The 16,012-nt window shown below is 33.6% G+C and overlaps 1 protein-coding gene and 1 long non-coding RNA gene across 3 annotated transcripts; one reads left to right on the top strand and one right to left on the bottom strand.

Moving 5' to 3' along the window:
- Window positions 1-450: 450 nt before the first annotated feature.
- LOC131932091 (uncharacterized) lies at window positions 451-6,482 on the top strand. Of its 2 annotated transcripts, none has more exons than XM_059288973.1 (4): window positions 451-586; window positions 4,589-4,687; window positions 5,152-5,180; window positions 5,368-6,482. In XM_059288973.1, exon 4 carries the CDS (start codon window positions 5,393-5,395, stop codon window positions 6,341-6,343), a length of 951 nt encoding a protein of 316 aa, XP_059144956.1. In that variant the 5' UTR covers window positions 451-586; window positions 4,589-4,687; window positions 5,152-5,180; window positions 5,368-5,392; the 3' UTR covers window positions 6,344-6,482. The 2 variants fall into 2 exon arrangements, with proteins under 2 accessions (XP_059144956.1, XP_059144955.1); XM_059288972.1 differs by having other exon boundaries at window positions 5,365-6,482.
- Window positions 6,483-9,175: 2,693 nt separating this feature from the next.
- On the bottom strand, window positions 9,176-14,558 carry LOC131932090 (uncharacterized). Its single transcript, XR_009384460.1, has 2 exons — window positions 14,491-14,558; window positions 9,176-10,144 (listed from the first exon to the last, which is right to left on the bottom strand). It is a non-coding gene; the product is annotated as an uncharacterized LOC131932090 (long non-coding RNA).
- Between the last annotated feature and the right edge of the window lie 1,454 nt (window positions 14,559-16,012).

Below are 16,012 nucleotides of genomic sequence, written 5' to 3'. Positions count from 1 at the left end.
AAGGGGATCATGTAGGATTCAAGATTATTTCATTATAATTATCCGATAAGATTAAATTAATTAAACAACAACATAAGCTAATTTTAAATAAAAAAAATTCACAAATCTTTAATATTTGATTGTTAAGATAAACTTTAGTAATGAGTAAAGTCTTTTTTAAAGCTAAATAATAGCATCAGTTATAGTTATAGAATCTAATCAGATCTGAATTCTAGACCTAGTCTATATCTTTTATTCCTCTTGAAATCATTTCTTTAAATTTAAAACTTTAGAAACACGAGCTAAATTTAATCAGTTTATAAAATAAAATGTAGGTCTAGATCTAATCAACCTAATCTAGTTCTAGATCTAGTTCTAATAATAATAATAATAATAATAATCGAAAATCAGTCCTAATCCAGGTTTTGTAGATATGAAAGCCTACTATTTGCATTTTTTACACGCAAAAGAACTCCGGTAATAAGGTCAAAGTCATACCTGTTCAAACAAATGACAGTGGACCTTAGCTTAAAATATGAAGTCTGTTCAAAGTGCCCGTAAAAAAATATTACAGTACCCAGAAGCTTTGTCACAATGCGCAGTTCAGGTAGATCTAAGTTTAAAAGTATAATTATTAATATTGTAATAATATTATAAACAATTTTAATTAGTAATTAGTAGGTTGAATTATGGATTTTTTAAAATAAAATATTCTGTTATTTCAAATACACCATTAAGTTCCTTACCCCTTAAGACAAGAGAACATTTGACACCACATTTAAATATCTAGCTTATTCGGTTGACGAGAAAAAAGAGAATTTGAAAATTTAGCTAGAATGGAAAATGAATGACAAAACAAGAATCTTGCTCCTGGACCGGCATAACATGACGCCGTGAACTTGTGTGCACGAGCTTTTAATTCCCGCCATGGTAATTGCGTCAGCTTAGGTCATTTACTCACCGGAAAATAACAAAAAGCAACTGGTTGATAATAAAACTTAGATCTAGTTATTTTATTATTTATTAAATTCTACTCTACATTTTATTCATACCATTTTAAGAAATAATGAACACCTACATAAATCAAACGACCATAATAAATATTTTTATTTCAAATTCTAATTTTAAATAATAAATATGCATAAAATAATATGATAGTAATAGTTAAGATAGTTTATAAATGCAAATACATTTTACACTCAATCACATTATATTGAGTCAACAGTGTGGCAGCTGAGGTTCATACATGGTATTAGTGTCTTTTTTTTTTTTACATTACATTTTTTTTCATCTTGAAAACATGACGTATGTGATTTTTTTTTTAAATAAAATCTCCAAACATCGTCACTCGCGTGATTGCTTGCTTATGTTTACTATCCTGTGGATGAAAAATCCCACCACGGTCGCGGGGTCACCGTGACTTCAGCAGGCCTACAGTACACGTCATAGAATGAACACGCGTACACGAGATGGTCGGTGTCTTCACTTCTCTCTCTCTCCCCCCCCCCCCCCTCTTCTTCAAGCAAATTGAAAAAGAGACCTACTTCCCTACTTCTGGTCATTTTTTTTAGTTCGGTCATTTTTTTTTTAAGTTCGGATATCAGGCATTCTAGACAGCCAGCTGTATAAAAAAAATATTTTTTAAACTAGATCTACGTCTAGCTTAAAAAATAAATAAATAAACGCTTAAAATGCCCGTAAACAGATTATTTAGCGCCAAAAAAAAGGCCGCTGAACGAGCATTTTTTACAATACGCAGCAATGAAAAAGGCTAACGGCCAATCAATTAAGTCTAAAAATCGCCCGTAATTAGGCCTAGCTCTGAAAAAGGCCACTGAACGAGCAACACTGATTATATAAACGAATAGGCCACGCGGCGTTGACGAGGTCAACCACCGGTCACGAATGCAGCAACGGTCGGCCCACAGTGAAGAAAAAATCAATATATTAATAAAATTACTAATACAATAATAATGTCTATAATTTTACTTTTTCCACACATGCTACAATTGATTTATAATTAAAATACTAGACTTAACAGTTCATTCCGTAAAAAACAAAAACTAGTTGTTTCAGTCTGGCAACTAGCGTAACAATGACGTCATGATACTTAAAATAGCGGATAGAAATGTCAGCGTGGGTACCTCATCCTCGAGGAAGATTTTAGAAAAAGTAATCAAAAATACTGTAAATATACATGATAAATATATCAATTATATATTAATGTACAGTTAGTCGAGCCGTTTTCCCCGTTAGTCGGTCGTTTTTGGCGGCGGTTCAGTTTTTAAGGAGAGTGCTCCACTAGAAATCCTCTCATTATTTACAACCACGAATCTTGCGATTTTTTCTGGCATTCTAAGGCATATTATCCATTTTATTAGCAATTTGCATTAAAATAATGATGAGAATTTGCGATATAAACAGTTTTTTCATTTGTCGTGGATGGGACCCCTAAAATAAACGGAAAAACCGTCAGAAAACGATGCGTGACGTTTCAGGGTCAGAGGTCAATCCTGCCATCTAAGCAATGCGCCAGACTAGTAATTAGGCCTAGAGTACCTTGCATTACAGTTTGCGGACACACACCGCGAAAAAAACGGACTTCACATTTACTACAACTTCCATGCGGTCTCATTCAGTAACCGCTTAACATAGAAAACAAAAAAGAAAATATCGTATCTAGCTCTAGATCTATCCGCAACCATTCTACGTAAATAATGTGTATCATTTTGGGTAATCTATCGTTTTAGGTACGTAAAATCGCCCGAGACTAGTAATGTGAAAAACAGGTGACTCCTTACATTTTAATAATTATTTCACATTTTGAGGAGGATTTATGTTTTGAAAAATACAAAAATGTTTCCATGTTTCATTTATGTACCTGTTTTTAAACAATTGAATTAAAACTTTTCAGTAATAAATGAACACTAGCGATGTTTCCAATAGATGCAACCATGCTCATTTACTATAGCAGCCATCTTGTTAAAGTTTTATTTTTATAGACATAGCGGGAGATTCAGGGGGAAGTCACTCTATTTTACAAATGGCTGCTGTTTATATAGGAAATCTTACTTGCAGACACTGCTGTTTAAAGTTAATTTCTGGCCTATATTGATATATTTAGCCATTGTTTTAGGTTTATTATCCATTTATCTATAATATTTGACACAAACATATCACAATATACTTCTATTACAGCCTTGACAACGAGGTAACGTTTTCGTACATTAATAGCCGCGGGCGATTTTACGTACCCAAAACGATAGATTACCTCATTTTGTATTCATACTCAATACTCATAGAACTTTAGCTATTCTTGTTATAGTGACGGGGGGGGGGGTCTTAACATGTGTCCCAACAGGTAATAAAATTTTACATGTGTTCGGACACCTTTACCCGTCATCGAACAAAGCACATTTTGTTCATTTAGAATAATTTAAAGTCAATTTAATGAATAAAAGCATTATATGCATTTATATTGTGTTATTGATTGTTTGTGAGGTAATTTTAATAGTATAAAACCTTTTTCCCCCACACTCCCAAAGTTCATCCCATTCAGCCATTGCGGCTCGCGCAGTTCGCTGCTAAGCCAGCCAGGTCACATGATTTCCCCTCCTCTTTCGCCTTCCACTGCCTTCTTGACCTTATTTTGACCCTTTCCCTTCAATAACCAGCCCCTTTTACGCTGTAAATTCTTATTTAATAATATTTTTGTGTTGCTGTCCGCTCCCATGTAAGGCCAAAAAAGTTAACAAACACCCCTTTTTTATTGTTCAAGCACAAAAAAAACCCATTAACCTTGACATTTACGATGTTCCATAGATGCTATTTATAGTGTAACCTTTTAACTAAGCGTTGATTGGTTCAAGTTTTGCCCCTAAGTCCAACCCTAGGTCACTTCATCCGGCTGGTGTAAAAATAGAAATGTGCGTACCATGCAACGTTAAAAAATTTCTAAAAATAATTCTTGAGAGAGGAAACGGAAGTACTTGACACGGAAGTGTTCATAAATGAACAGTTTACGTGCAGGCTCTGTGGTTTCGCATGAGACATGCTAATTAAAGTTTCTATGAGCCAAAAACCGATGAAGTGTTCGCTCCTACATAGTGTTTGGGGACCGTAAGGTGCTCTAGATCTAGAGTAGATTTCCTCTGAATGGTCAACCCTCGTAATGGTCATCGTCTGTTTATTGCTTCGTATAATAATTATTTGGATGTTTTATATGAAACTTTCGGTATCTGCTGTACGCATGTCCATTTCTAAATATATCCAGATCAAGTTCTTTTGTTTTCTCCTTCTGGAAGACAAGTTTTTAAATTTTTAAGTTCAGGTATGACGTCAGCCTGTGATCCCAGTCCCCCCCTCCCCTGGATGAAAACACTAGGTCCGGGATGAGATGAATAAAACCAACCAATCAAAGCTGTTTATAATTAGGTTAACTATTTGTTTAAGTTTTTTTTTTATAAACTTATAGCGCAAGATTCAGGGGAAGCCACTCTATTTTACAAATGGCTGCTGTTAATATAACAAATCTTGAATTTATTCTAGATCTATCTATAACCAACCAGGCACATTTAGTATATGCATTAACTACTTTTCCTTTATTTAGGCCACAGCATATGGTAAATGCATCACTGCAAAGGATAATGTCACAAAATCTGCGTGCCAGAAAGAATTTGATGCATTAAAGGAATGCATTAAAAAATCCGTGAGCATTTTATTTCATTCTTTTAATTGCTCCTACTTAAAGTATTTTTTTGTTAAAATTAAAATATTGACAGTTAGGGGCCTACTAATTTTTAAAAAATTTACTCAACTATTAATTATTCTTAAAAAGATTATTTTGATTAAAATTCATGTCCCAATGAGCTAGTTTTTCGTTTATAACCGGAGCTATTTTTTTTATCATAGTAACAGAATTAAAATTAAATTACTTTTTAAAATTTTTACTTTTTGTGGTGGTTAGTTTTATGAAAAGGCACTATTACATCTGTGAATTGTTGACAAGGAAATGTATATTATATCTATTTAAGCAGTATCACTATAGTCAGACATTTAAAGACCGACCTGTACAGTTTTGGGTAACAACTACTTAAAATTAAATATTTACATATTATTTCTAGATTTTAAATTGATTGGACGATCCCTACATTTACATTTTAATATCCACAGATGAAAAAGTGAAATCATGCTTTTAAACTGTAAGTACTGTGTTTATTTTATTTGCAATGATGTAAAGTTACTTTGTTTTTATTTCAAATATGTAATGTAAATTTAATTGTTTTTTTAAGATTTGTGGAGTGCATGCCATCTCTTACCACCATACATAAAATTTATTAATAATTATTTTATGTTAATGAACCATTTATGTTATGTTTTTATCAGCAGATGAAGAGACAACTTGATATGTGGAATGGAATACAATACTACCAAGACGGGTTTTGTTTTAATTAAGAAATTGATTTCTCCTGTAAAGTATTCAGTCAACTCTGCTGTATTACTGCAAATATTTGGTCTTTGTCGCAAACTTCAGTGTTTCTCAACATCAAGCAAGACCTTTATATTTTCTGACCAGTTCAGCCCAGCAAGAGAGAACAGCAACATTTATTTTAAAAAGAGACTTCTTTCCTCACCCACAACAGACGTCAACTTTGCGACGGTAGATCAGGTTAAGATTCCAACTTATAGACTGAATGCCGTGGCCAGGATATTGGAGTGCAATATTGCTGAGGCAGAATCAATTATTAAACAGTTCCCATTCTTAGCACACCTGTCAACGCACCTGCTTCAGCAGAAAGTTAAGTTGCTGACCTCCTACAACCTGCCTTTATCTTTTATTAGAAACAACCCACGTCCTGTTTACCACACTTCATATCATGAGCTCGACAAACGCCTGCGGTTGTTGAAAGCCAGATCATTTTTGACAGAAAATCCAGTCATACAGCAAGAAAATCTTGTTCATTACCTGGAGTGTGAAAATGAAAAATTTGAATCAGGATACAAGAACATATGCACCCAACTGGATTCACTTGAAGGTTGTAGTAATCAGTTGGACTATTTGCAGATGAGGCTGAAATGTTCTAAAGAAACAGCTGCCATGATGCTTTCAAGCTATCCCTTGGATCGTCATGTCAGTAACAAGAAAATAAAAAAGGTTTTAGACTTTGCGCTTGACGAGGTTAAACTTGGATCAGACTTTGTTATTAAAAATAGGTGGCTCTTTGCATTTTCACTTAAGAGATTGAAGCAACGATTACAAGTAATGAAAGAAGCTGAAGTTCCAGTGGAGGATTATCCATACATTTGGCTATTAACTGAAAAGAAATTTAAACATGAATTTGAAAAATTCTTACAACCAAAATAATTTTTTTTACTTTAGCATTATGTTTGTGTACATGTGTTAATCTGTTCTTGTCAAAAATGCTTTTCTGATGAAATTTTAAGTTCATTTTGGGTTTGTTCCTTAAACAAAATATAATAAAAGTGTTGTTTTCTGGTTATTATACACTGCAAACACTACTGTAACTCTTTCTACATAAAATTAAATAGTTCTATCTGTTAAACAATAGGATTACAGTATATCTTACAACACAATTCCCAATATCTGCACATTGTAGAGATGTTACATTAACTGATTTAGGTGATTTCCTGTTTGAAACTTTAACACTCACTCAGTGGGGGTGTTGTGTTTAAAAGGGCTGACCCTGAGATTTAGGACACTAAAACGACGTTGTTGTCAACTATTGGCTTTATTGGCATTACATCAAGCCATAAACGGCGATGCAGAACAACCGTAGTAAACAGTGTAGAAAACAGTAGACGACTTATAGATAAATAATGAATTGTAAATTGTAGTCCTTCATTAGGTCTACATTGTCATTGATCTACCTCTAGGTACTGTCACCCTCTGTGTCCACAGACAGCAGCCTTGGGTCTGACTGGCACGGCTAGGCACGAACTACCCAAAATCCCATGTCACATGACATGGGACACAGGTAAAAATCGCTCACCGAAGAGAATGCAAAAAACTATACATTAACAACTGCAGTCCCACAGGTGCCGCAACCCAATGAATTACAACTTTATTCTTATCTCCCCTTGGCTGGTAACCATATGCGTTACAAAACATTTCATGTATTTTCATTGACTACTGCAGTAATTTCCAAGTGTGAGCAAATACTAATAGTAAGTAAGAGAGGTGCATAAATGTTGGCAAAAATTATGGTGATTTTAGGAAACATACAATAATTCAATAATTTTAATTTTGAACATAATTATAATTCTAGTATTGTATAATGCTTGCTTCAGAATGTTTTTTTTTTTAAATACTAAGTATCTACTACAACCTCATTCTAGGTTGATTTTTTTATCTGTGAGTCAGATAACAATTATTCTTATAAATATATATGCCCAACTGACTCAGTGGGCTAACAAGCACAAGTTAAAAAGGTCTGGACCTAATATTTATGATCATAATCCCAAAATACATCATTAAAATGATTCACATGGTAATTATGTACGTAAAACACAGCTCCTAACTTTTGTTAATGTAACAATACTAGGGCCCTGATGACATGAGGTAGCAATACTAGCTACACAACAGCATTGTCATTTTTATTAGTAGTACTTATTAGTAGCCTACTTGTAAGTAGGTAGGCCTATCTGTATACATAAACTAAATAATGCAACAGAATAAAGATCATACATTTTGCCATTGAAATTGGAATATAACAAACCAAAACAGAAGCTTTAAAAGAGGTTTGTTTCAGTAAAATGTAAATGCATTAACAAAGATTGGAAAAGTGTAAATTCCATACACTACATTGGACTTCTGGAGACTGAGCAGTAGCTTATGTGTCAAGCTGAAGCAGGGGGTGGGGGGGGGGGGGGGGTCTTCAAACTTTCCTAAAAAAAAAAAACAAGTGTCTGATGTGATCTTGCAGCATGTTCACAAAGCAGCTTATTATTTAAAGGTGATATTGAAATAGAAAAATATTGTAACTGTTACTGAGTGTTACACAAAAATTCTTCAGTACATAGGAATAGAAACCGCTATTTTCACCTATATTAGAAAGTAATAATAATAGCTCACATCAATGATCAATACAGTTAGAATTTATTTAATATTTGTCATTTGTTGGAAAGATAATTACAATTTTTTGGAAATGGACATTTTCTATTACAGTACAGAAATCATTAGACAGATGTTTTAATTTTAATTATCTTGAACCCAGGGTTCATGAAAGAAACAATGCTTTTCTTAGCTACTACCAAACTATTCAGAATTCACATCTTTTGGTGATGCAATTTAGAGATGAAAATGAATACAAATATACCAATTTTACAAAGCTCAGTATGCTGCATGATATTGTGTATATATACACACATGTATGTATATAAATATATTTAATTATTTATACAGGGAGTTATTGGATGATAAGTTTGGAAACCACTGGCCTCATGTCTATGTAAATAAAAAATTTTACTTATTAATATTATACATGTAAGGTTTTTACTCTGGCTTGTTGTAACTGGTGGTATCAGGTTTTTACTTATAGTATACATATAAGCCATTATTATAAGCTTACATCCAAATTTATTGAAGGCTCTTATAATCCTAAAATAACCTGTCCAACCCCCACAATCTTTAGACTATTTCATTGATTGGTGTGGTATCTCTGTATCACTGCAGTTATTGCTTTCATGCCTAAGTCAGTGCTTATGTAATGAGACAGAAAGGTCTGTTTGTATGACTGCTAACTCTAAGTCTTCATTTCAGGCCTGTGCTCAATACTGTAGGATGTCCTTGAGGCAACCCAGCTGATGGGTACCCAACTCATGTTTAAACAAAGCTAGTGCTAAATTCTTTAGAATGCAATTTTATTTCTACATTTAAAAAATAGCAGCAGGACCTCTGAAGGATCCTATTGTATAAGATTGTTTACGGGCTGTGTTAATGTAAGCTTCATTCATGCTGGTATAACAAACAGTGCTAAACAGTCTGGTTAGGTAGGAGATTTTCACAAAACAGTGTGGTGAAGCAGTGGTGCAATATGAAAAGGACACAGGTCAAGGGGTAGAGCAACTTTAACAGGATGGTGTGGTCATGTAGTAGAGCAACTTTAACAGGATGGTGTGGTCAAGCACAAAAATGCTAACTGAAAATGTGAAAATAAATCAACAAAAACCCAGATAATTATGGCTATGTTATTGTATTGCTTTAACAAAATAGTGTTAAGGCACATTTCACTTTTGACAACAGCACTTAAATCTTATTTTTGTGGAAAATATTCTTGGAATTTTTTTTGAAATTGTTTTTCTGTTAAATTCCAAAAGTCTGCATATTTTTCCAGCGCAACACCACCCGACTGCATAATTATCCATCGTTGTTGCAGTCTGGTTAAAGAAAATGAGAAGAAACGCTTGTTTTTAATCACATATTCTGGATCAACTTTCACCTCATTGAGAAAAAAATCCAAAACACTTTTCATTTTACAGTTACTGATATGTTTTGACAGCGGATAAGATGAAAGCATACTGTCAGCTTTTTCTTTTGTACACTTCAGTCTGTGTTGAAGGTACTCACACTGACTGGCACAGCCTTCAAGTGCATCAAGCTCTGAGCATAAATTTTTAAAAGCTGCATCAAAATTGTGGCAGTCACATTCCAGGAAATAAACTAGGTTTTCTTGCTTTACAAACGAACTGTCATTTAAAAATGATTTTTCTTTTAGTAACTGTAAGCGCCGATTAAGTTCTTCGTATGAATGGCAGCTAATTGGTCTCAGGTTTGTTTTTAATGCAGATATGGAAAAATTGTAAGACAAAAACAAGTTCACTTTTAGTTGGATTAGGTGAGTAGACATGCGACGTAAGAATGGATATTTTTCTAAAAAAGATTCTACATCAACTAAGTCACAGTCTAGAATATTCGCAATAGACTGATTGCGAAAATGTTCATCTTTTATACTATTATAAGGTGTTGAAATAGATCTAAAAAAATAAATTGGAAGCAAATGCACTCTTCTATTAGTTGATACAGGTAACCTATTCAAATATGGCGTAAAATGTCTGAAAGCATGCTGAAGCAATCCACGAGCTGAATTCAATACTGTTACTGTTCCAACAACCATACTTTTTCTTGCTTAGTTTTACACAGCATCCACTGTCAAGTAAAAATAAAAATAGATTACCATTAGATTAAAAAAATAAAGATGAAACATCATTGTGAAGGTCATGCTGGTCACTGTTAATAATAACGAGCCGACCAGCGGCATGTCATACGCCGCTATTTCTAATTATATATATAGATAGTCTGGAGATTTTGAAAAATATAGAAATTAAGCTTATATTATAACAAATTTGGGGAACGGAGTGGTCTAGCGGTAGAGAGCTGGACCCCTAACCCGCCAGTCTTGAGTTCGAATCCAGGTTCTAGTCAGTAGACCGTCCTGAGTCCACCCAACTCTGATGGGTACCTAACTCTTGTTAGGGAAAGTAAAGGCGGCTGAGCATAGTGCTGACCACACTATCTCTTAGTATGCCGAGGTCACAGAAAGGGAACGCGACTTTTTTTTATAACAAATTTTACAAAATTCTTCAAGTATAATCAACTTTAACAGTAACTTAGTAGAAGTAAAGTTCCCTTTTGAACCTGATGGTCCTCAGTAACCTCAGTATATGAAGGGATAGTGTGGTCAGCACCTGGCACAGCTGGATTTACTTTCCCTAACAAAATTCAAGTACCCGTAAGAGCTGGGTGGACTCAGGGATGTTCTATGGACTCAAACTGGGTTTTGATCTTGAGACTTTCGGGTTGGCAGTTGTGTGCTCTATGGTAGACAGACATTTTCCTGAAAGACACATGCCCGAATGCCGTTTGCCCAAAGGCCATTTTCCATAATGGACACTTGCCTGAATTATTAATTAGTATCAGACCTATAAAATTATAGGCCCCTATAAATTATAAATATACTTAAATATTAATTATAGGCCTACTACTCTAGTACTAGAATACTAAGAAACATGAATACTAGACTACTACTACTAGATCTAATCTATCTTGTATCTCTAAGCCTATAAAATAAGTAGGTAGGGCCTATATATATTATTATTATATAATATAGGCTATAGTGTCATATAGTATACTATAGACCAGGCCTATACTATATACTATATAAAGTATTAGGGCCTAGGCCTAAATTAGTAGTAGTAGTAGTAGTAAGCCTATAACTAAAATATTAGCTATATGATGTATATATATATATATAGGAGACTACTATCTAATATTATCAATACTTAATATTGATTCTCGAGTAAACAATGAATTAAAAAGCCAATGCTGAAAAAATAAATAGTATGACGTCATCGTTACTCTATAATAAAAGCACTGGCATTACCGCCTAATTTGTTTGTCTAATCTTAAAAAGTTTCTTTTGTGCATCTCCTAAGAACATCTACCACCCCCCCCCCCACCCCGAAGATAAAAAAAGAATTTATATACATAATATATACTTTTACCTGTGTCAGCCCCCCCCCCCCCCCCCAAGATATTAATGTGCACGCCCCGCTTAAAATATTTAGGGCCCCAGAGATAAAAAAGTCTGAAAGAAATACTATCTCCATGATTGAGGTTTAGCGGCCAAAAGTAGGAAACGGGTCAATATTATAGAAGTATGGTCTACCTTTAATCTGTATCATATACAAATTCGACCAGTGTTTCTTTCATTCTTTCAGAATCAGACAGGGGTGACAGCGGAGCCGTCCCCGCGTACCCTCCCCCCCCCCCACCTATAGAGTTGCCTGAAAGAAACTCTAAATGCGACTTTTGTCATGTTTGAGTTTAGGTGCAAGGTTTAGGGGTATGGCAACGACTATATTTAGTATATTTAGTATAAATGTGCAGTAACAACGTGTAGAAAAAAGGTGTAGATCAAGCTTAAATTAGATTTAAATGCCGATTCTAGATAAAAATCCGTTTTTAATTACATATTTCGTTTCCGGTTAAATTTGACGTTGAGGTGATGATTTTGGTTTCGATTTAGAGAACACTGTCGTTATCAAACTAGCGCCCATTGTATTCTGAATAGACATCATGTTGACATAGTGAATAGTATTCTCCCTCAACGGGCGATCTCGTATGTAATATTTAATAATATAATATTAATATAATAATATAGGCCTATTATTAGCCCTTACTATTATTAGGCCTATACTATTATAATAGGCTAATTAATAACTACTACAATTACAAGATCTAGACTACTAGATCTAGATTCTAAGTAAGTAAAAGTGGTAATCTATCGTTTTGGGTACGTAAAATCGCCCGCGGCTATTTATGTACGAAAACGTTACCTCAATGTCAAGGCTTTAATAGAAGTATATTGTCATTCTTTTGTGTCAAATACTATAGATAAATGAATAATAAACCTAAATCAATTGCTAAATATATCGATATAGGCCAGAAATTATCTTTAAACAGCAGTGTCTGAGAGCAAGATTTGCTATATAAACAGCAGCCATTTGTAAAATAGAGTGGCTTCCCCCTGAATCTGGCGCTAAAAGCTTATAAAAATAAAACTTTAACAAGATGGCTGCAGTAAATGAGCATGGTTGCATCTCTTGGAAACATCGCTAGTCTTCATTTATTACGGAAAAGTTTTAATTCAATTGTTTAAAAACAGGTACATAAATGAATCAAGGAAACATTTTCGAATTTTTTAAAACATAAATTCTCCTCAAAATGTGAAATAATTATTAAAATTTAAGGAGTCACCTGTTTTTCACATTACAAATCGCGGGCGATTTTACGATAGATTACCGTAAAAGTTACTAATCTAATACTAAGTTTAAAGTTAACTAAGACTAAGTCCTAACTAAGTTCATAGTATAGTACTTCATACACCTCATAAATTTATTTACTATTTATTTAGTATTTACTATTTAGGCCTAGACAAAATGAAAATAAATAGGGCCTAGGCCTACTTGAAAATAGAACTAGGGTAAAATCACGATATAGCGTCGGAAATTATTGGGTAATGTTCGTTGAGTTTCGGTAACATTCGTTACTGTAAACCATAGTTTATTTGACAGTTGAAAAAAAAATAAAGTCAACTGCATTAAATTAATGTTTTAACTTAATTTAATGTTTAACTGACAAAAAATTAGCAACAATTAGTAAATCTAAATAATAAGTAATAAAGTTGAGTGTAGTAATTAATGTTTTTTTAAGAAACAGAAAAAACCTGCAGAAGATTTGCGACAACCAGCTCTACTACTGGCTCTAGTTCTGTTAGTATTTTTAGATCTAGAATCTAGATCTAGAATCTAGATCTAAGACCAGGGGCGGAACTACCATACCGCCAGACCCCGCAATGCGGGGGGGGGGGGCCCAGGACGTTTAGGGGCCCAGTTCCGACCAAAAAACAATGAATTTGTTTTTCAAAAATTATGTTTTTCATGCATCTTAAAAGTGGTTTTGTAAAAAAAAAAAAAAAGGTCTACTATAGCAGAGATTGTTGCGTAGAAAAATATTTTATAATCTACAAGAGCTATAGTTTGAAAGGTAGGCAAACATTCACACTACTTCCATGACTTACTGCCCTTCTTTAAAATAGGGATGCCCACAAAGCTCATTTAAATAGTTTTGTGCTATGTATATTAAAAAGCAATTAAATTCTCTGAATTATTATTTAAATAAGACGTAATAAACAATGGTATAGCCATAAAAATCAATGTTTTCGAAATTGATATTATAAAAGCCAAAAATGAAAAGAATAAACATAACGCGAGAAACCATTCACGAATCAAGCTTACGTCTTTATATATTTTTGACCAGCATGTTTAGAAGTGTTTGTATTAATTTCTAGCTTAAGATGAGTTTGGACCAAATTTGTCTGGATTGTTCTCCCAGAATGGTTTTATATTGCAATGAAGTAGACTAAACTACTCAGGTCAGTTAGGATATAGATATTATAGGCCCTATATATATATATATATATATATATATATATATATATATATATATATATATAATATATATATAGGGGGCCCTAATTTTTTCTTTGCGGGGGAGCCCTTTTTTTCTAGTTCCGCCACTGTCTAAGACGATTAGATTTACTAAAGTTAAAAGTAGTAAGAATAACTAGAATAATGTTTAGTAGCAGCAATAATTAGCACATACACTTAAAATAATTAGAAATACAAAATAATTAGCAAAACAGTATTTAAAATGCAACTAAAATCAATCCTTGCACATTTTTAAACATTATCATTATGTGTAAAAAATAATATGGCGGCAAATAAATGATGGTTTACAGTATTTCCGGTGGTTTCCGGAACGGCTCGACAGACTACGCCATGGTTTTACTGTTTTTTACTGCTGTACAGTTCCGGAATAATAACCGACGCTATATCGTGATTTTACTAGAACTAGATCTAGATGGCATGGCCTATTCTAAATATTAGTAGATTACTAGGTAGATAGATAGCCTATAAAGTAGGCCTATGTACCCTGTTGTAGGCTGTAGGTTACATGAGTACACACTACTACACTACAGTACACACTAGATCTAGTACACAGCGATATGTCTGATCATAAGCAACAGCAGTAGTAAACAAAATCAAGGGAAATAACCAGATCTAATCTAGATCTTTCAGAAAGTTTGCTAAACCAAATCGATATTATCAGTTGCTCGTGTTATATCGTAAGCTATGGGCCTACTTCAAATATTTTTAAAACCAAGCTGAAGTTATCTGAATTTTTTGGTTTTGGTGGTGGTGTTATTTGGGGTCTTCCATAAATGACGTCACACTCGTGGGGGGGGGGGGTCTGTAATTTTATGACGATGTGTGATGAGGGGGAGGAGGGGGGGGGTTAGATGTGAAGTCACACTATAAAAAAGCAATGTTAGAAAAAGAATTTTAGACGTTTTTTCGCGTTTTAGAAAACTGTTTTAATACATTGTAATAGGAATTGATTAAAATACTCTATTTTGACCGAAATTAGACAAGATTTTGGGAAAATATCGATGTTTTTAAAAAACTCAACTGCTGGTGACAACAATGAGCAAGACATTGCCAAAATTACAGAAATGATAAAAAATACAAATTATAAAAAACGGAAAACAGATGTTGAGCGTGCGGATGATGATGATGAGAACATGGAAGCCAGTGTTGTGTGTGGGATGAACGAGGAGGTCAACTGTGATGAGAATGTGAAATGTTGTGAATGTGGATTGGAAGAAGTAGCAAAAGAAAAATGTATAAATGGGAGTCTAATGAACTGGGTTGGGTGTGCTATGTGTGAAAGATGGTATCACGAGGTGTGTTTGAGGACTGTTTCAGAAGATTTTGTTTGTAAATTTTGTTTGTAATTAAAATTACTTAATAAAAAAATAAATTGCACTTTTTAGAATTGTTTATACTCAATATTTGTCCATATTTATTTTCTTAACAGGTAAAGGTTTTCTTGTGGCTGAATAAAAAAACTGAACTGTTAAAGCTGTGTTGATCACAACTATGGGGCTGACAACAATAACTGCATTAAACTTAAAATCAACAGCTGAGCTCTTTCAACATGTACTAAGAAATTTCACACCCTTCTTAAACAGTAGCAGCCTATCAAATCCACTTCGTGAATGTCTATTTTCAAGAATTACAAATTCGACATGCAGAAATATGCATTGTAGTGCAACTTTTCTTACTGGAGTTGACCCACACATCAAAACTGTGAAAAAAGATCAACAGAAGCATATCCAGTCTATTGCTAATGTAATGGAATGTAGTGTTGATGATGTAAATTCAATGATAAAAAAATACCCTTTCATACTTCACATGTCCACACATTTAATTGAACTAAAGGTTAAATTACTTTTGTCTTATAATTTTCCTATGTCGTTAATTAAAAAAAATCCAAAACCAATATACTACACTTCAAATGAAGAACTCAAACGTCGCTTGCAGTTGCTGAAAGAAAAATCTTTTTTGACAGAAAACCCAATATTGCACCAAGAAGGCATTGTTTATTATCTTG

This window comes from Physella acuta, unplaced genomic scaffold, assembly GCF_028476545.2.
Source record: "Physella acuta isolate Inbredline_101_S28 unplaced genomic scaffold, ASM2847654v3 ptg002086l, whole genome shotgun sequence".
Lineage (NCBI taxonomy): Eukaryota > Metazoa > Mollusca > Gastropoda > Physidae > Physella > Physella acuta.
This window is presented reverse-complemented; position numbering and strand designations above follow the sequence as displayed.